Source organism: Zootoca vivipara, chromosome 5 (assembly GCF_963506605.1).
Source record: "Zootoca vivipara chromosome 5, rZooViv1.1, whole genome shotgun sequence".
Lineage (NCBI taxonomy): Eukaryota > Metazoa > Chordata > Lepidosauria > Squamata > Lacertidae > Zootoca > Zootoca vivipara.
In genome coordinates, this window is record NC_083280.1 from 6,188,437 (window position 1) to 6,201,193 (window position 12,757).

Sequence of the window (12,757 nt, forward strand, 5' to 3'; positions counted from 1 at the left end):
AACTGATTAATTTTTAGATCTTCCTTCTTTGTGGGTGTTTTCTGCACCTTTTTGAATAGAAGGCTGGAGCAGTGTTCATTGAGGCTGGACATGATGTCAGGTGAGGCCAGAAGAGAGAAACAATGTCTATGGCTGAAAGACAAGAATAAGAAGAGCTGCGTAATGTTGAAGCCATACCTTAGACCAGTAATTCCCCAAACGTTTCTGGACAGTGACACCCATTTTATTGGTTCCAGCGCCCTGGCTGGCCCTACCCTGTAAAAAGGATTATTCATTATAGCGGTTTGCACAAACCCACTAAGAAAGATAATAACACAATAAAATTCAAAATAGTAACAATTAACTTCACATTTATTCAAAATCCAGTTTAAACTGTTTCATCAAATTAATTCTACAAAACGGATGAACTTGATCCAGTGACCCTAGCTTTTCAAATATCTTAGCGCCCCCCCCCCCCGTAATGCCTCTGCCCCTGGGGGATGGTATTGCCCACTTTGGGAACCACTGCACTCAGACCTTATTCACAGGTATTGTTGTGTATTTTCAGGCTTTTCCTTTGCAGTCATGAGGTCTAGAAACTTATTCCTTGTCTCTGGAATGAGGTATATGAGGAGCTGAAAAAACTATTCAAGATTTCGTTCATTAAAAAACCAGAGTCTTTTCTGTTAGGTTTAGTATCCAATGACGTCCCCAGAGATAAGAAAAATGTATTCCTTTATGCGGCTGCAGTGGCCAGAATACTGATCGCAAATAACTGGAAGGGGGAGAAAATAACATCATTATTAGATTAGCAAAATAAACTTTGCGAGTTTGTAGAAATGGCAAAATTGACGCCAGTTATTAGAGGCATTCAAATCAGAAAATAATTAAGGAATGGGAGGGAGTGAAGGAATATATGAAGAAATGTAGTTCTGGAATTGAAATATTAATGGATAATGTGTAAAATGTGCAGGAGAAAGCAAGAAAAGACTAATAGAATGAATTAGATAATATGTAAAGTAATAGATCAAGGTTAGAAAATGTACTTGGATCTTGAATTTGATTAATGTATTTCTGTATGTGATGTTTGCATATGGTTTGTTTTTGTGGTTTTAAAATACCGGTAAATATTTTTTAAAAAAAACTTATTCCTTGTCTCACGACAAAAGTTTTGATTCTTGGGACTCTGAAGAAGCTTTACAACCCCACACCAGAAGACGGCGGCCTTGGGTTAACAGTACACCATGTTGCCACCTTGCAACTTTTCCTAAGTAGATTTCCAAAGAGACATGAGACGCCGGGTCTATCGAGGGATAGCACAGATCTCAAAGTAGTGAGGCTGCAAAGTGCCCCCCAAAACAGGCTCTGTGTTGACATCTTTTGTCCCTTCTGCCAAGTGGAAAGTGAACGCCTGCAGGAGGTTGGAGAAGAAAAGAAACATCTCCGTCTTGGCCAGGTGATCCCCCAAGCACACACGCTGCCCTGTAGGACAAGGAGAGAGATAAAGTCAGGCTGTGCACTGTAAGGACCTTACCTTCCAAATTCCAGACTGCAGAAGCCGGGCCCGGCAGCCGTGTGACACCGGAAGTTGCATCGACATAACTTCCGGTGTCACTTTGCCCTTCTTTGGGCACCAAAAATGGCTGCCGCCGGCTTCGAAAGTCGCTTGTACACATGTCAGGAAGTGCGTCGACGCAACTTCCGGTGTCGCTCCGCCCATCTATGGGCACCAAAAATGGCCGCCACCGACACTGGAAGTCGCTTCTATGCACTTCCGGACATGCGTAGATGCGACTTTTGAAGCCGGCGGTGGCCATTTTTTGTGCCCATAGAAGGGCAAATCGGAAAGAAAAAAAATGGCCGCCGGCAGGAGAAAATAACGGAGAAAAACGGGAGACGAAGTGATACGGGGGACCACCGGGAAAAGGTAAGTAAAAACGGGGATATCCCGGGGAAAACGGGGTACTTGGCAGCTATGGTAAGGACATAAGGAGAGCTCTGCTGTTGGATCAGGAAAAAGGGGACCCATCTAGTCTGTTCTCACAGTGGCCAACCAGGTGCCAATAAATTTACATCCATTGGCATTTGGAGAACTTTTAAGTTGAAAAGCAGGGCATACCTTTCTTAGAAAAATAGTATCTAGATCTTTCACAACCCTTTTGCTCAGTGTTGACACAAAATCCCACCACCCTCTGCTTCTGCTGAGGGCCTGAGGCTAAGCACTCATTAATGTGGAGGCTTCAGGGACATCCCAGGGCATGAAGATGCACTGGGAGCCTACACTGGATTTCCATGGGGAAATCTGCTGTTCAGATATAGGTGACCTGAGCCAGTGGTGGAACATCTCCAGGAATGGCTTAGAACAGGCATAGGCAAACTCTGCCCTCCAGATGTTTTGGGACTACAACTCCTATCATCCCTGACTACTGGTCCTGTTAGCTAGGGATGATGGGAGATGTAGTCCCAAAACATCTGGAGGGCCGAATTTGCCTGTGCCTGGCTTAGAAGGTCCTCCTTCCCTGCCCCACAACTGAAACCCTGGAAAGACACTGCCAGGGTAGACAAGGCAGCTCCCTGGGTTTCTATGAAAATGAACCCCTCCTAAGAAAATATGTATTCCTACTAGCCCTGATAGCTTGTCTCCACCATAGCTGCCAAGTTTTTGCTTTTCTCGCGAGGAAGCCTATTCAGCATAAGGGAAAATCCCTGTAAAAAAGGGATAACTTGGCAGCTATGGTCTCCACAGCTGGAGAGGCAGCAATGCTTCTGAATACCAGTTGCTGGAAACCACAGGAGAGGAGGGGGCTCTTGTTTAGGGAAGCTTTTAATGTTTAAGAAATTAGTGTATTCTAATATTTCTGTTGGAATCCGCCCAGAGTGGCTGGGGAAACCCAGCCAGATGAAAGGCGTATAAATAAATTATTATTATTATTATTATTATTATTATTATTATTATTATTATTATTATTGAATCCTGCTTGAAGACATCTCACAGGCATCTGGTTGGCCACTGTGAGAACAGAATACTGAACTAGATGGGCCATTGGCCTGATCAAGCAAAGCTCTTCTATGTTCTTAGGTTCTTCATATACTCCTTGGGCAGCCTTAGGCATGCTACTATGTCTTTCAGCTCCCAACAATGCAAAACAAAGCCCTCAAGGAAACCACAAGATTTTGTCTCCAGCCTTTTTATCTACCTAAAGAAAATGGAATGAAGGCTTCTGGACAAACGAAATTTCCATCCTTGTCAAGGAAGTGGTTGGGGTTGAAGCTTTCGGGCGTCGCCCATTCATTGGGATCGTACAAGGCGGAAGCCATGTTTGGAAGGAGCATTGTGCCCTGGAAAGAAAGAGTCAGAGATTCAGTCCTGCCTTGCTCCAGGGAAGCAGATCATAAACTCAGCAATCAGTTCAGTAAAAAAAAACCCCTCTCTTAAATAATTACATAATTCACTACCAAACTGGAGAAGCAGAGGGCTCTGGGCAAAGAGAGACTCAATTGGCCTCTTGTTGGCCAGAGATAATGCTCTGAGCATCTACACCTCTCAGGGATAGTGCAAAATGTACCTGTGGTTCCACCCCATCTTCTGCGATGGGGAAAGACACAAAGGCTGTGTGGACACCATACTTGTACAGCACATTTAGAGATGATGGCTTCCCCCACATAATTCTACGCACTGCAGTTTATTGAGGGTGCGGGGAGCTGTAGCTTCATTGTGGGTAAACTACAGTTCCCCTGATTCTCTGGGGGAAGCCATGTGCTTTAGATGTACGGTGGGCAGAATGTCACTTCCTGCCCAAGAAGAAACATGGCCAGCTTTCCTTCGATGGTAGAACTAAAAGTGGTAACTGATAAACCTCTGCAGCGTTTTCTTAGGCATTTGAAGGAAGCGGGGCATGTGGGCAGTGGAGGTCCACTTACTCTCTTAATGGTAAACTGTCGAATCATGGTATCCTTCACACATAACCTGGGCAACCCAACCGCGATGATGTTGCTGAAGCGCTGGACCTCGTGGATCACGGCGTTGGTGTAGGGCAGCTTCTTGCGATCGTCGCCGCTGATCATTTGACCGGGAGCCACAACTGCATCAATCTCCTTCTGGATGTTCGCTGAGTGGAATCCAAACACATTCATTTATTTACGGGGGGGGGGGAGCACATGCAAAAGTTTTTAGCAAATTCATCCCAACACAACAGTTGGTTGGCATGAAAGACAACATTTTGCTTTCTTCCGCGTCATTCGAAAGACGCAGCAGTTGAACATCATTTGCACAATTCGGAAGTGCTGCAGCGTTACGTCACCTCACCTTGGATGTCTGGATAAAGCACCATATACAGAAATGCCCAGTAGAGAGTGGTGCTGGAAGTCTCTGTTCCACCCAAGAAGAGGTCAAATATACACTGGATCATGTTACTTTCATCATAGGCTGGTTTGGGCTGGTCTTTCGTCTGCAGAAGAGAGGAAATTGAAAAAGCCACTTCCGCATTCAACGGAGGTGGGGTTGTGGGCTTCCTGGCTGAACCATCGCGTAGGGTTGCCCAAATGCATTAAACAAAACGAGGAGGCTCCTGAACTCCTTTGTGACCCGCAGAGTTTTATCACTGAATGGCCAGGTGATCCCGCATCCGGCCTTGAGACGCAGTGAAGCAGCCCTTTATCGTTATGATGGTGTACACCTCTCTCCTATAGGGAATGATATTTGGCTAGATGACATAATTAAGGGGATAAGATATTGGTTACGGGTGTGAGCGGTTTGGCGGCGAGGCCTGGGGGGGCTCGAGTGGCGGTTAGACATTGGAAATTTGCATAACAACAAGATGAAGGAGGGGCAGGTTACGTCAGCAACTGCCCAAAATTGGAGAAGTAATCCTTTAAAGGATTCTGGGGGCGGGGCTTGGTCCAGAGCCTGGAGACGCCAGGGCCGTAAGGCACGCCCCTACGCTGGTCACAGGAGGAGATCTGTTAGATGTACATCACTGGACTCCTTTCTGGTGGCTAACTTCTCACGGACTTCAGCACACGGGCTGGAGTCGGATATAGTTTGATAGGTTCCAACGCCTAAAGCCAATACCGCTCATCATCCGTAATCAATAAAGTTGTGGCCTTAACCACCCAATTATAACTTAATTCGTGTGTCTTGTGTCTTTATTTCATGGGGAAGGGGGGATATTGCCACACAAATGGACACACCTAAGGTCACCCTTGCAGCTGTAAATTTTCAAGGGCTTGCAGCTAAACATTCATAAAGGAGCATTTCCCAGCAGGAAGAAAAATACAAATTCTAATTGGGGGTGGAGCAATTGCTCAAATTATGGAGATGAGGATGAGCACAGCACATCCCAATCAGTTCTGGCCATCAACAAAGCAGCTACCGTACTTACTTACTTTCTCTATCTGAGCAAGGTAACTATAAATGAAATCTTGAGGGTCATCTGGGACTCCTGCAATCCGGTGCTTGTTGATCTCCTTCCTTATGAACGAACACACAAAGTCTCGGGCAGTCAACGCCTTCTTGTGAGGTCCTGGGATACACTTCATAAGCCAGGGCATTACATTATAAATCTGGGGGGAGAGACATTAACAGATGGAGGCGCGGAGAAAGTTGCTGCTCAGTATTAGAGCACCTGTCCTGTGCACAGAAGGGGACAGGTTCAATCCTTGTCATCTCCAGGTAGGTCTGGGAGTGTCTCCACATCTGTAACCCTGGAGAGCTGCTGCCAGTCGGTGTGGACAATACTAGCTGGAACCGAGGTCTGGCACAGTGTGAGGCAGCTTCTTCATGTCTGAGGCAACCATGGGATCGCTTACCTCTATATGAACCTTCCCAAGCAATGTTCAGGTCATCTGGGAAAGCCCTGAAGAGGCTTGGGTGACAGCTACAAGGAGCTGAACCTTCAGTGGAAATCCCTCCCTAGAGAGGCCTGCCACACCCACTCTCTTTCAACTATGGGGCTTCAGAAGGCCATTTAGGTAGTAGGCTGAAATAGGATACCCTCCAACACAGGCACCCCCAACCTTCGGCCCTCCAGATGTTTTGGACTACAATTCCCATCTTCCCCAACCACTGGTCCTGTTAGCTAGGGATCATGGGAGTTGTAGGCCAAAACATCTGGAGGGCCGCAGTTTGGGGATGCCTGCTCCAACACATCAAGGCAAAAAACTGGGTGCAGGTCTTCCAGGGCAAGTCATGTGACCCATGTGAGAGTGGGGCCCTGAGATTGCGGTGCCCAAAATGGGCACCATGCTCTCATGAGAAAAAATGGGATGTCCCGGTTTTATCAGGACACTTGAAGGGTATGAAATAGTTCAATAATTTCTGAACTGCACCAGAAAATACTTGCCATAATTGACGTGTGAAGGGAACATGAATTAAGTTTGGTTTGGGGTAGTACAGGCACCCCCAAACTTCGGCCCTCCAGATGTTTTGGCCTACAACTCCCATGATCTCTAGCTAAGAGGACCAGTGGTCGGGGAAGATGGGAATTGTAGTCCAAAACATCTGGAGGGCCGAAGTTTGGGGATGCCTGGGGTAGAACTTTGAAGGATTTCTAGCTCATCTTCAAGTTCACTCTCTTACATGCATTTAAAAAAAAAAACTTTTTGGACTCCTTGGGCCTTCAACTTAATTATCATAATTTTGGGGGTAATATTGTAATTGTTAAATATATCAATACTGTATGATTTTTATGATTGTATTTATTTCTAAAGAAATTCTTCCCTCACCACAAACTGTCTAGCAAAAGTGAAACCTTTCACTGTTGTTCCTTTTGGGGAAGGAAGTATTGTAAAGCAAAGCAAAACAAAACAGTGGCTTGCTCACATTATGACCGAGACTGCCAGCAAATTTGAATATGGCTTCCATTGCTTCCAGGAGCTCGTGAAATTTTTTGTCCTCGGTGGAGAAACGATGGCCAAACACCACAGCGCAAATCACGTTGGAAACGGCGAGGGTCAGAGCGAAGGACGGATTCATGGGTTTCCCTGCAAGTGGAATCATCAAGGGCCCATTTGTGAACCAATCTTGTCAATGTAGCAGAATAAGCTACAACCAGCCTTTGCCCACCTGGTGTCCTCCAGTTGTTTGGGACTACAATTCCCATGAGTCCCAGCGAGTTTCTAGACCCAGCTGGGTAACTGGAGGCTCAGATAGCTGCCTTGGCTAGAAATGCCTTTTACCAACTGAAATGAGTACATCAGTTATGACTGTTCCTGGACCGGGAAAGCTTGGCCAAAGCAGTTCATGCATTGGTTATTTCAACGCATGAATGCTGCGACACAATTGCTGCCAGGAGCGAGTCCTTGTCATCATATGACATCTGTGATCAGAGACCTGCAATGGCTGCTAATTTGCTACCCAGCCAAGATCAAGGTGTTTCTGTTAGTATATAAAGCCCTTAACAACTTGGCACCTGAGAGATCACCTTACCCAATATATGCTTAATCAATAAGTTTGATCTGCAGAAATGGCACTGCTACGGGTGCTACAGCGAGGGGGGAAAGTATTTAATCCCTCGCTAAATTTGCCCGTTTAGAGTAATGCTTCTAATCTCAGCTCGTTGCATACAGTGAAGAGACCAGCAGGTAGCCTGACATCTGGCTGGTTGATAGGGGATCAAATACTTATTTCATTCATTATAATGCACATCAATCTCTGACTTTTGTCTTCTGGGTTTCTGGGGTTTTCCCTGCTGTTATTCTCTCTCTGACAGCTACAATAAACCTACCATTAAAATTATGGACTGGTCATTTCTTCCTCAGGGGGCAAACGGGCAAATTTAGCAGAGGATCAAATACTTTCCCCCCTCGCTGTATGTTATACATATGTAAGAACTCCATCTTTTAGTGTGGAAGCACCTAAACTCTCTTTCTTCATATTTCCACCACACTTTGTTTCCTGTTGTTGGATGAATTGTTTTTTGTCTGGTTTTTGTCCGGGGCGGGAGTGGGGCTGCTTTAGGAAAAATTATTTGTTGTTATTCATTATTATTGTTGTTGTTGTTGATTACATTTCTATACAGCCTTTCATCCAAGCATCACAGGGCAGTTTGCAAGATAAAAACATAAAAATCCATGACATTTTTAATTAATTAATTAAACTTGTATACTGCCCTATAGCCGCAGGTCTCAGGGTAGCTACACCACAAAATCACAATATACACAAAATACATAATAAAAGCAAAAACAAACTCAATAAGCCAGCCCAAAAGTTACAAAATTTTCAGCCAGCCATGCAGGATCTGACCTCAAAATAATTCCTACACAGCTGGATATTTTTTAACTTTTTGGCTGGTCTTAATAAATATATTATTTTGGGGTGAGATGTAACCATAAACAAAAATGGCCAAAGTGTGTGTTGGCAACAGGTGATGTGGGAGATGCTTCAGTAGGAAAGCCCCAGTGTGGGTCGTGATGTGATTTCAGAACTGCAGAAAATTTAAATTCAGAAGTAAAAGAGAAGCGTTTCTTTCATGTTACGAGTCTGAGATATCAAGAAGTTCTCATCTCACCCATGCTAATTACTTCAATGTGAAGTGGCATCGTTTGATTCCTGGGATACCTTAATTGCCTTGCAAGACCAAAATATTTTGATGCTGAAATTCTCTCATTGAGTAATGTGGTAACGGAGACATGGGAACACTTTTCTGGTTTAATCTGAGGAATCGGTCATGTCCTCTGCACTCAGTCAACCCAGGATGCAGATCTGAAGAGCCAGCATGGGGCAGCGGTTAGAGTATGAAACTAAGATTTAATAGATCCAGACTCACACACCCACAGCCTTGAAGCTCACTGGTACGACTTTCATATATCACTCTCTCTCATCCTAACCTACCTCACAGGGTTATTGTGAATGTAAAAATGGTTGGGGGTAAGGAAGATCAGTGTATTCTGCCTTGAGGTCCATGGGAGGAAGCTTGGCTATAATTGCAATAAATGCAAGTTTCCAGTGCTTTTTTCTGGGGGGATGCAGGGGTACGCATACCCCTAAACATTTTGTGAATCTAAGTTTGGCCTCATCGAGGGGCAGTATTTCAATATGAGTAGGAAAATGAGAGTGCCCATAAACTTTTTTTTAAGCACTGCAAGTATCTATTGCAGTTCTTCATACAAGGTTTGGAAAAAGTATCTTGTCTGCGCGATTCCAAAAACCTGATGGCTTTCCCTTGGTCTCCAGCCAAAGGTATTTTGTTTGGTGTTTGTTTGTTTGTTTTGTCTCCTCTTTGAGAACAGGAGAATAAAGCAGGCTAAAACTGGAATCCAGTGCAATCAATATTTATGGCTTGCAACCATTGGTCAACTCAAATGCCTATTAGCACAGACCTAAAATGTGAATAAATGCATGTTCCATCTAAGATGCAATCAAAACTAAAATGAACCTTAAAACTTTCTGAGGTTGCTCTTAGATTTAGCTTGCTGAAATAAATGAGAGCATAAGAAGAAAAGAGGATTCTGGACTAGGAAATAAATTAAAGGGTACATTCTCTCTCCAACCCTGAGCTGTGCCGTACCTTTAGTGCTCCTAAAGTTCTCCGCCAGGTGATAAGCTTCATCTTGGATCTGGTACTCCAATGTACTCTTCCCTAGCCCCAATGTCTTCAGAGTCATCAGCGAGAACTTCCTCTGGTGCTTCCATGTACTGCCCGTTGACAGCAAGATACCTGGAGGCATTGAAAGTCAGCTGTGTGCTGCTGCAGTGATCCATTCATTATTTGCATTCAGAGCACAGAATCCAAACTATGCTAGGAGGTTGCCACCAAAGCCCTGTTTCCAATGCCAGGACTTTGACTAGCAAAGACCCTGACTCCAGCTACAAAAGCTGAGGCTGCTAAAGAGGCCAAAGAGCATATTGGCTGTGAGCCCTGGTAGACCTTCTTCCATCTGTGCTGGGAGGGCGGAGGACTGATGGATGGATGGCTAGACTGACTCCAGCTACAAAAACTGAAGCTGATGAACAGGCACTTGAGCTGGGTGGGTATTGCTTGGGTGTGGGAGGGGGGGTTGTTGCTCTTATCGGTATTATTTTTTTGTGTCTTTGTTTTATATCTTATGATTTATGCAAAATACGTTTTATTTATTGTTTATGGCTAATTCTGTCATGATCATACATGATATTTCATGCCATCAGCTGCCTTGAGCATCAGTTTGTGGGAGGGGATCAAGTCCTTGTGAAAATTCATTAGCATTTGTGTGGAAATCTTTGGAAAGCAGTTTCCCCAAATATAATGCAAAAGGGATCTGGGGGGAGCTGCAGGCCCCTCTCTCTGGAAGCTGACAAGCTTGTGGGGTCTTGCTATGCCAAGATTTGCACCGTGTGAAGCAGCCAGTTGATTTTATAAGCAATAGGTTTTTCTTTAGCGCTTTATAAACGAAAGTGCACTAAAGAGGAACTCCACTAAAACCACAGAGTCACTCCTTCAATTCTATTATGGGAACAACATGACCCTGTGGTTTCTACGCAAGTGAGACAGCCTTACCTTTATTGTTTGCCAGAGCTCTAAAAAACGGGACTACTGGCCGGCCAACTACATCTTCTGGGTGGGTGGTGAGACCGTCTTTCACAGCTTGGAACCCATCCAGAACTACCACAGGGTGAGGACCAAACCATACAGTATAGATGTCCCCATAGGATTTTGCCACCTGTAGGAAAACACCAGGAAAGCTCAGGCAAATAAAAACCACACCCAACCTTTGAGCAATTCTGTTCTTAGTTTAGGGTTGGGCTAAGTTCATTAAATTCATGCATCGCTTCCCACTTTTAAAAGCTCCAAAAGTTGTTGTCTTTTGCAGCTGAGTGTCTAGAAACGCCATAACATAATCATCTGAACACATTAAAAACAGCAATACAGTATTATATCGCTGGCCAGGAAAACAAAGAGGTCTTTGCTTGGACACTTAAACAATGGCAAGGTTGCTGCCTGGCGGGGCTCCCTGGGGAGAGTGAGGCCACTTTGCCCTCCTTGCAACCTTCTAAAGCCATCGGAGCCATGTACGGTGGCTCACAAGGGGCTCGATAAACCTTGCTGATTGCTTCACATTGCAATAGGCTCCAAAGAGGAGATGGGCTGAACCTCAGTGGCAGACAGTGATGGGTGAATCTGAGAGTTTGGGCATCTCTCAGTTTCTCACTTTCTCAGTCCTAAATTCAATCCTCCACATGTTTGCAGCAATTTGAAATTTTGCTTTTGAATCCTCATGAAAATCACTCAGCATTTTAGAGGGAATTTCTCCTAATAAACCTATTTTTGCATGCAGTAGAATCATAGAGTTGGAAGGGACCCAATGGTCATCTAGTCCAACCCCCTACAATGCAGGACTCTCAGCTATGCCATCTATGACAGATGGTCATCCAACCTCTGTTTAAAAACCTCCAAGGAAGGAGAGTCCAACACCTCTCGTGGGAGCCTTTTCCACTGCTGAACAGCTCTTACTGTCAGAAAGTTTTTTCCAAACGTTTAGTCGGAATCTCCTTTCTTGTAACTTGAAGCCATTGGTTCGAGTCCTGCCCTCCAGAGCAGGAGAAAACAAGCTTCCTCCCTCCGCCATGTGACAGCCCTTTAGATATTTGAAGGTGGCTCTCATATCTCCTCGCACTGTCCTCTTTTCCAGGCTGTACATACTTTATGGACTTTATGGATAGAAAGGAAAGTCAAGGTAGCCTATAAGTAAAATATAAATATATGGCATGCACAATACAACTTTAAGATTCTAACTTAATAAAATCAGTATGCTAGCCTAATGGCCAATAGATTCATTTTCATGTGCTATGACACTGACAAACTGGAAGTAACATGCAGAATCTCATGAAAACAAACATTGTGCAAAGCCAGTATCAGACACGTTTTGATTGATCAGCCTTCTTCTGACAGATAAAGAATACGGAATTCCAACTTGAGCATGAATCCAGAAGGTATAATTGCTTTTACGATGCGCTGCAGCAAGAATTCGTTTCTAAATTTCCAAATTTTAAAACGCAGAGACTTCTAACAGAGCTCACTGGCCAACACCCCCCCCCAAAAGTAATAATCCTAAAGACAGCTGTTACCCTCATTTGAAAATGAGGGAGCTGTGGTCACGGAGACCCCAGTATTAAAGAATCGTTTGACAACCAAGACTTTAGCATATCTAAAGTTCCAAAACGTAGGAGCATTAGACTTGTCCATAATGACTTGCAGATGATGTTTAGGGTTTAGAGAGAGAAGACTACTATCAGATGCTGGAGACTGAACCAAGCACCATCTGCATGAACAACGGGTGCTTGACCACTGAGCTTGACCACCCTTCTCTTATCAATCTCCTCTTATCAACCCACTGGTCATTAAGCTCCCTTTGCTATTGCCCGTTGCTCGCCTAATATCCTGTTGGCCAATCAAACTGCTGGGAAATAAATACCTTGGTCAGGCTCTCACGAGTGACGTTGAAAAACTTCAGCTGCCATAGGCATCCGATAATGGGGAGAGGTGTTGGTCCAGGAGGGAATTGTCGTTTTCTCCACTGCAGCTTCACAAACTGGACAATCAGGAGGCAGAGGAGGAGGAGGAGGAAAATGGAACTTAATGCCGGCATTTCCATGACTGTGAGTTTCAGAGAGGCACGAGTTGGATGCCTTGCGCTCTTTCCTGTGGGTGTGAGAGTGCATCTCGTTTGCTGTGCCTGAATTTCAGCCCCCACCTCCCTCATTTCAGATCCCGTCTCTGAACAGCTCGAGGCAGGCATTTTTTCCTGCGTCGTAACATGTTTGGAAAATTGTTTTATGGAAAGTTTATGAAAGTCATTCCTCGCC

At 44.6% G+C, this 12,757-nt stretch overlaps 1 protein-coding gene across 1 annotated transcript; it reads right to left on the minus strand.

The window, feature by feature from the left end:
• Window positions 1-351: 351 nt before the first annotated feature.
• LOC118093861 (cytochrome P450 2J4) lies at window positions 352-12,556 on the minus strand. The gene is made up of 9 exons (XM_035133637.2): window positions 12,367-12,556; window positions 10,452-10,614; window positions 9,486-9,635; window positions 6,800-6,960; window positions 5,365-5,541; window positions 4,286-4,427; window positions 3,901-4,088; window positions 3,177-3,318; window positions 352-1,461 (listed from the first exon to the last, which is right to left on the minus strand). Exons 1-9 carry the CDS (start codon window positions 12,544-12,546, stop codon window positions 1,283-1,285), a joined length of 1,482 nt encoding a protein of 493 aa, XP_034989528.1. The 5' UTR covers window positions 12,547-12,556; the 3' UTR covers window positions 352-1,282.
• Window positions 12,557-12,757: the final 201 nt, after the last annotated feature.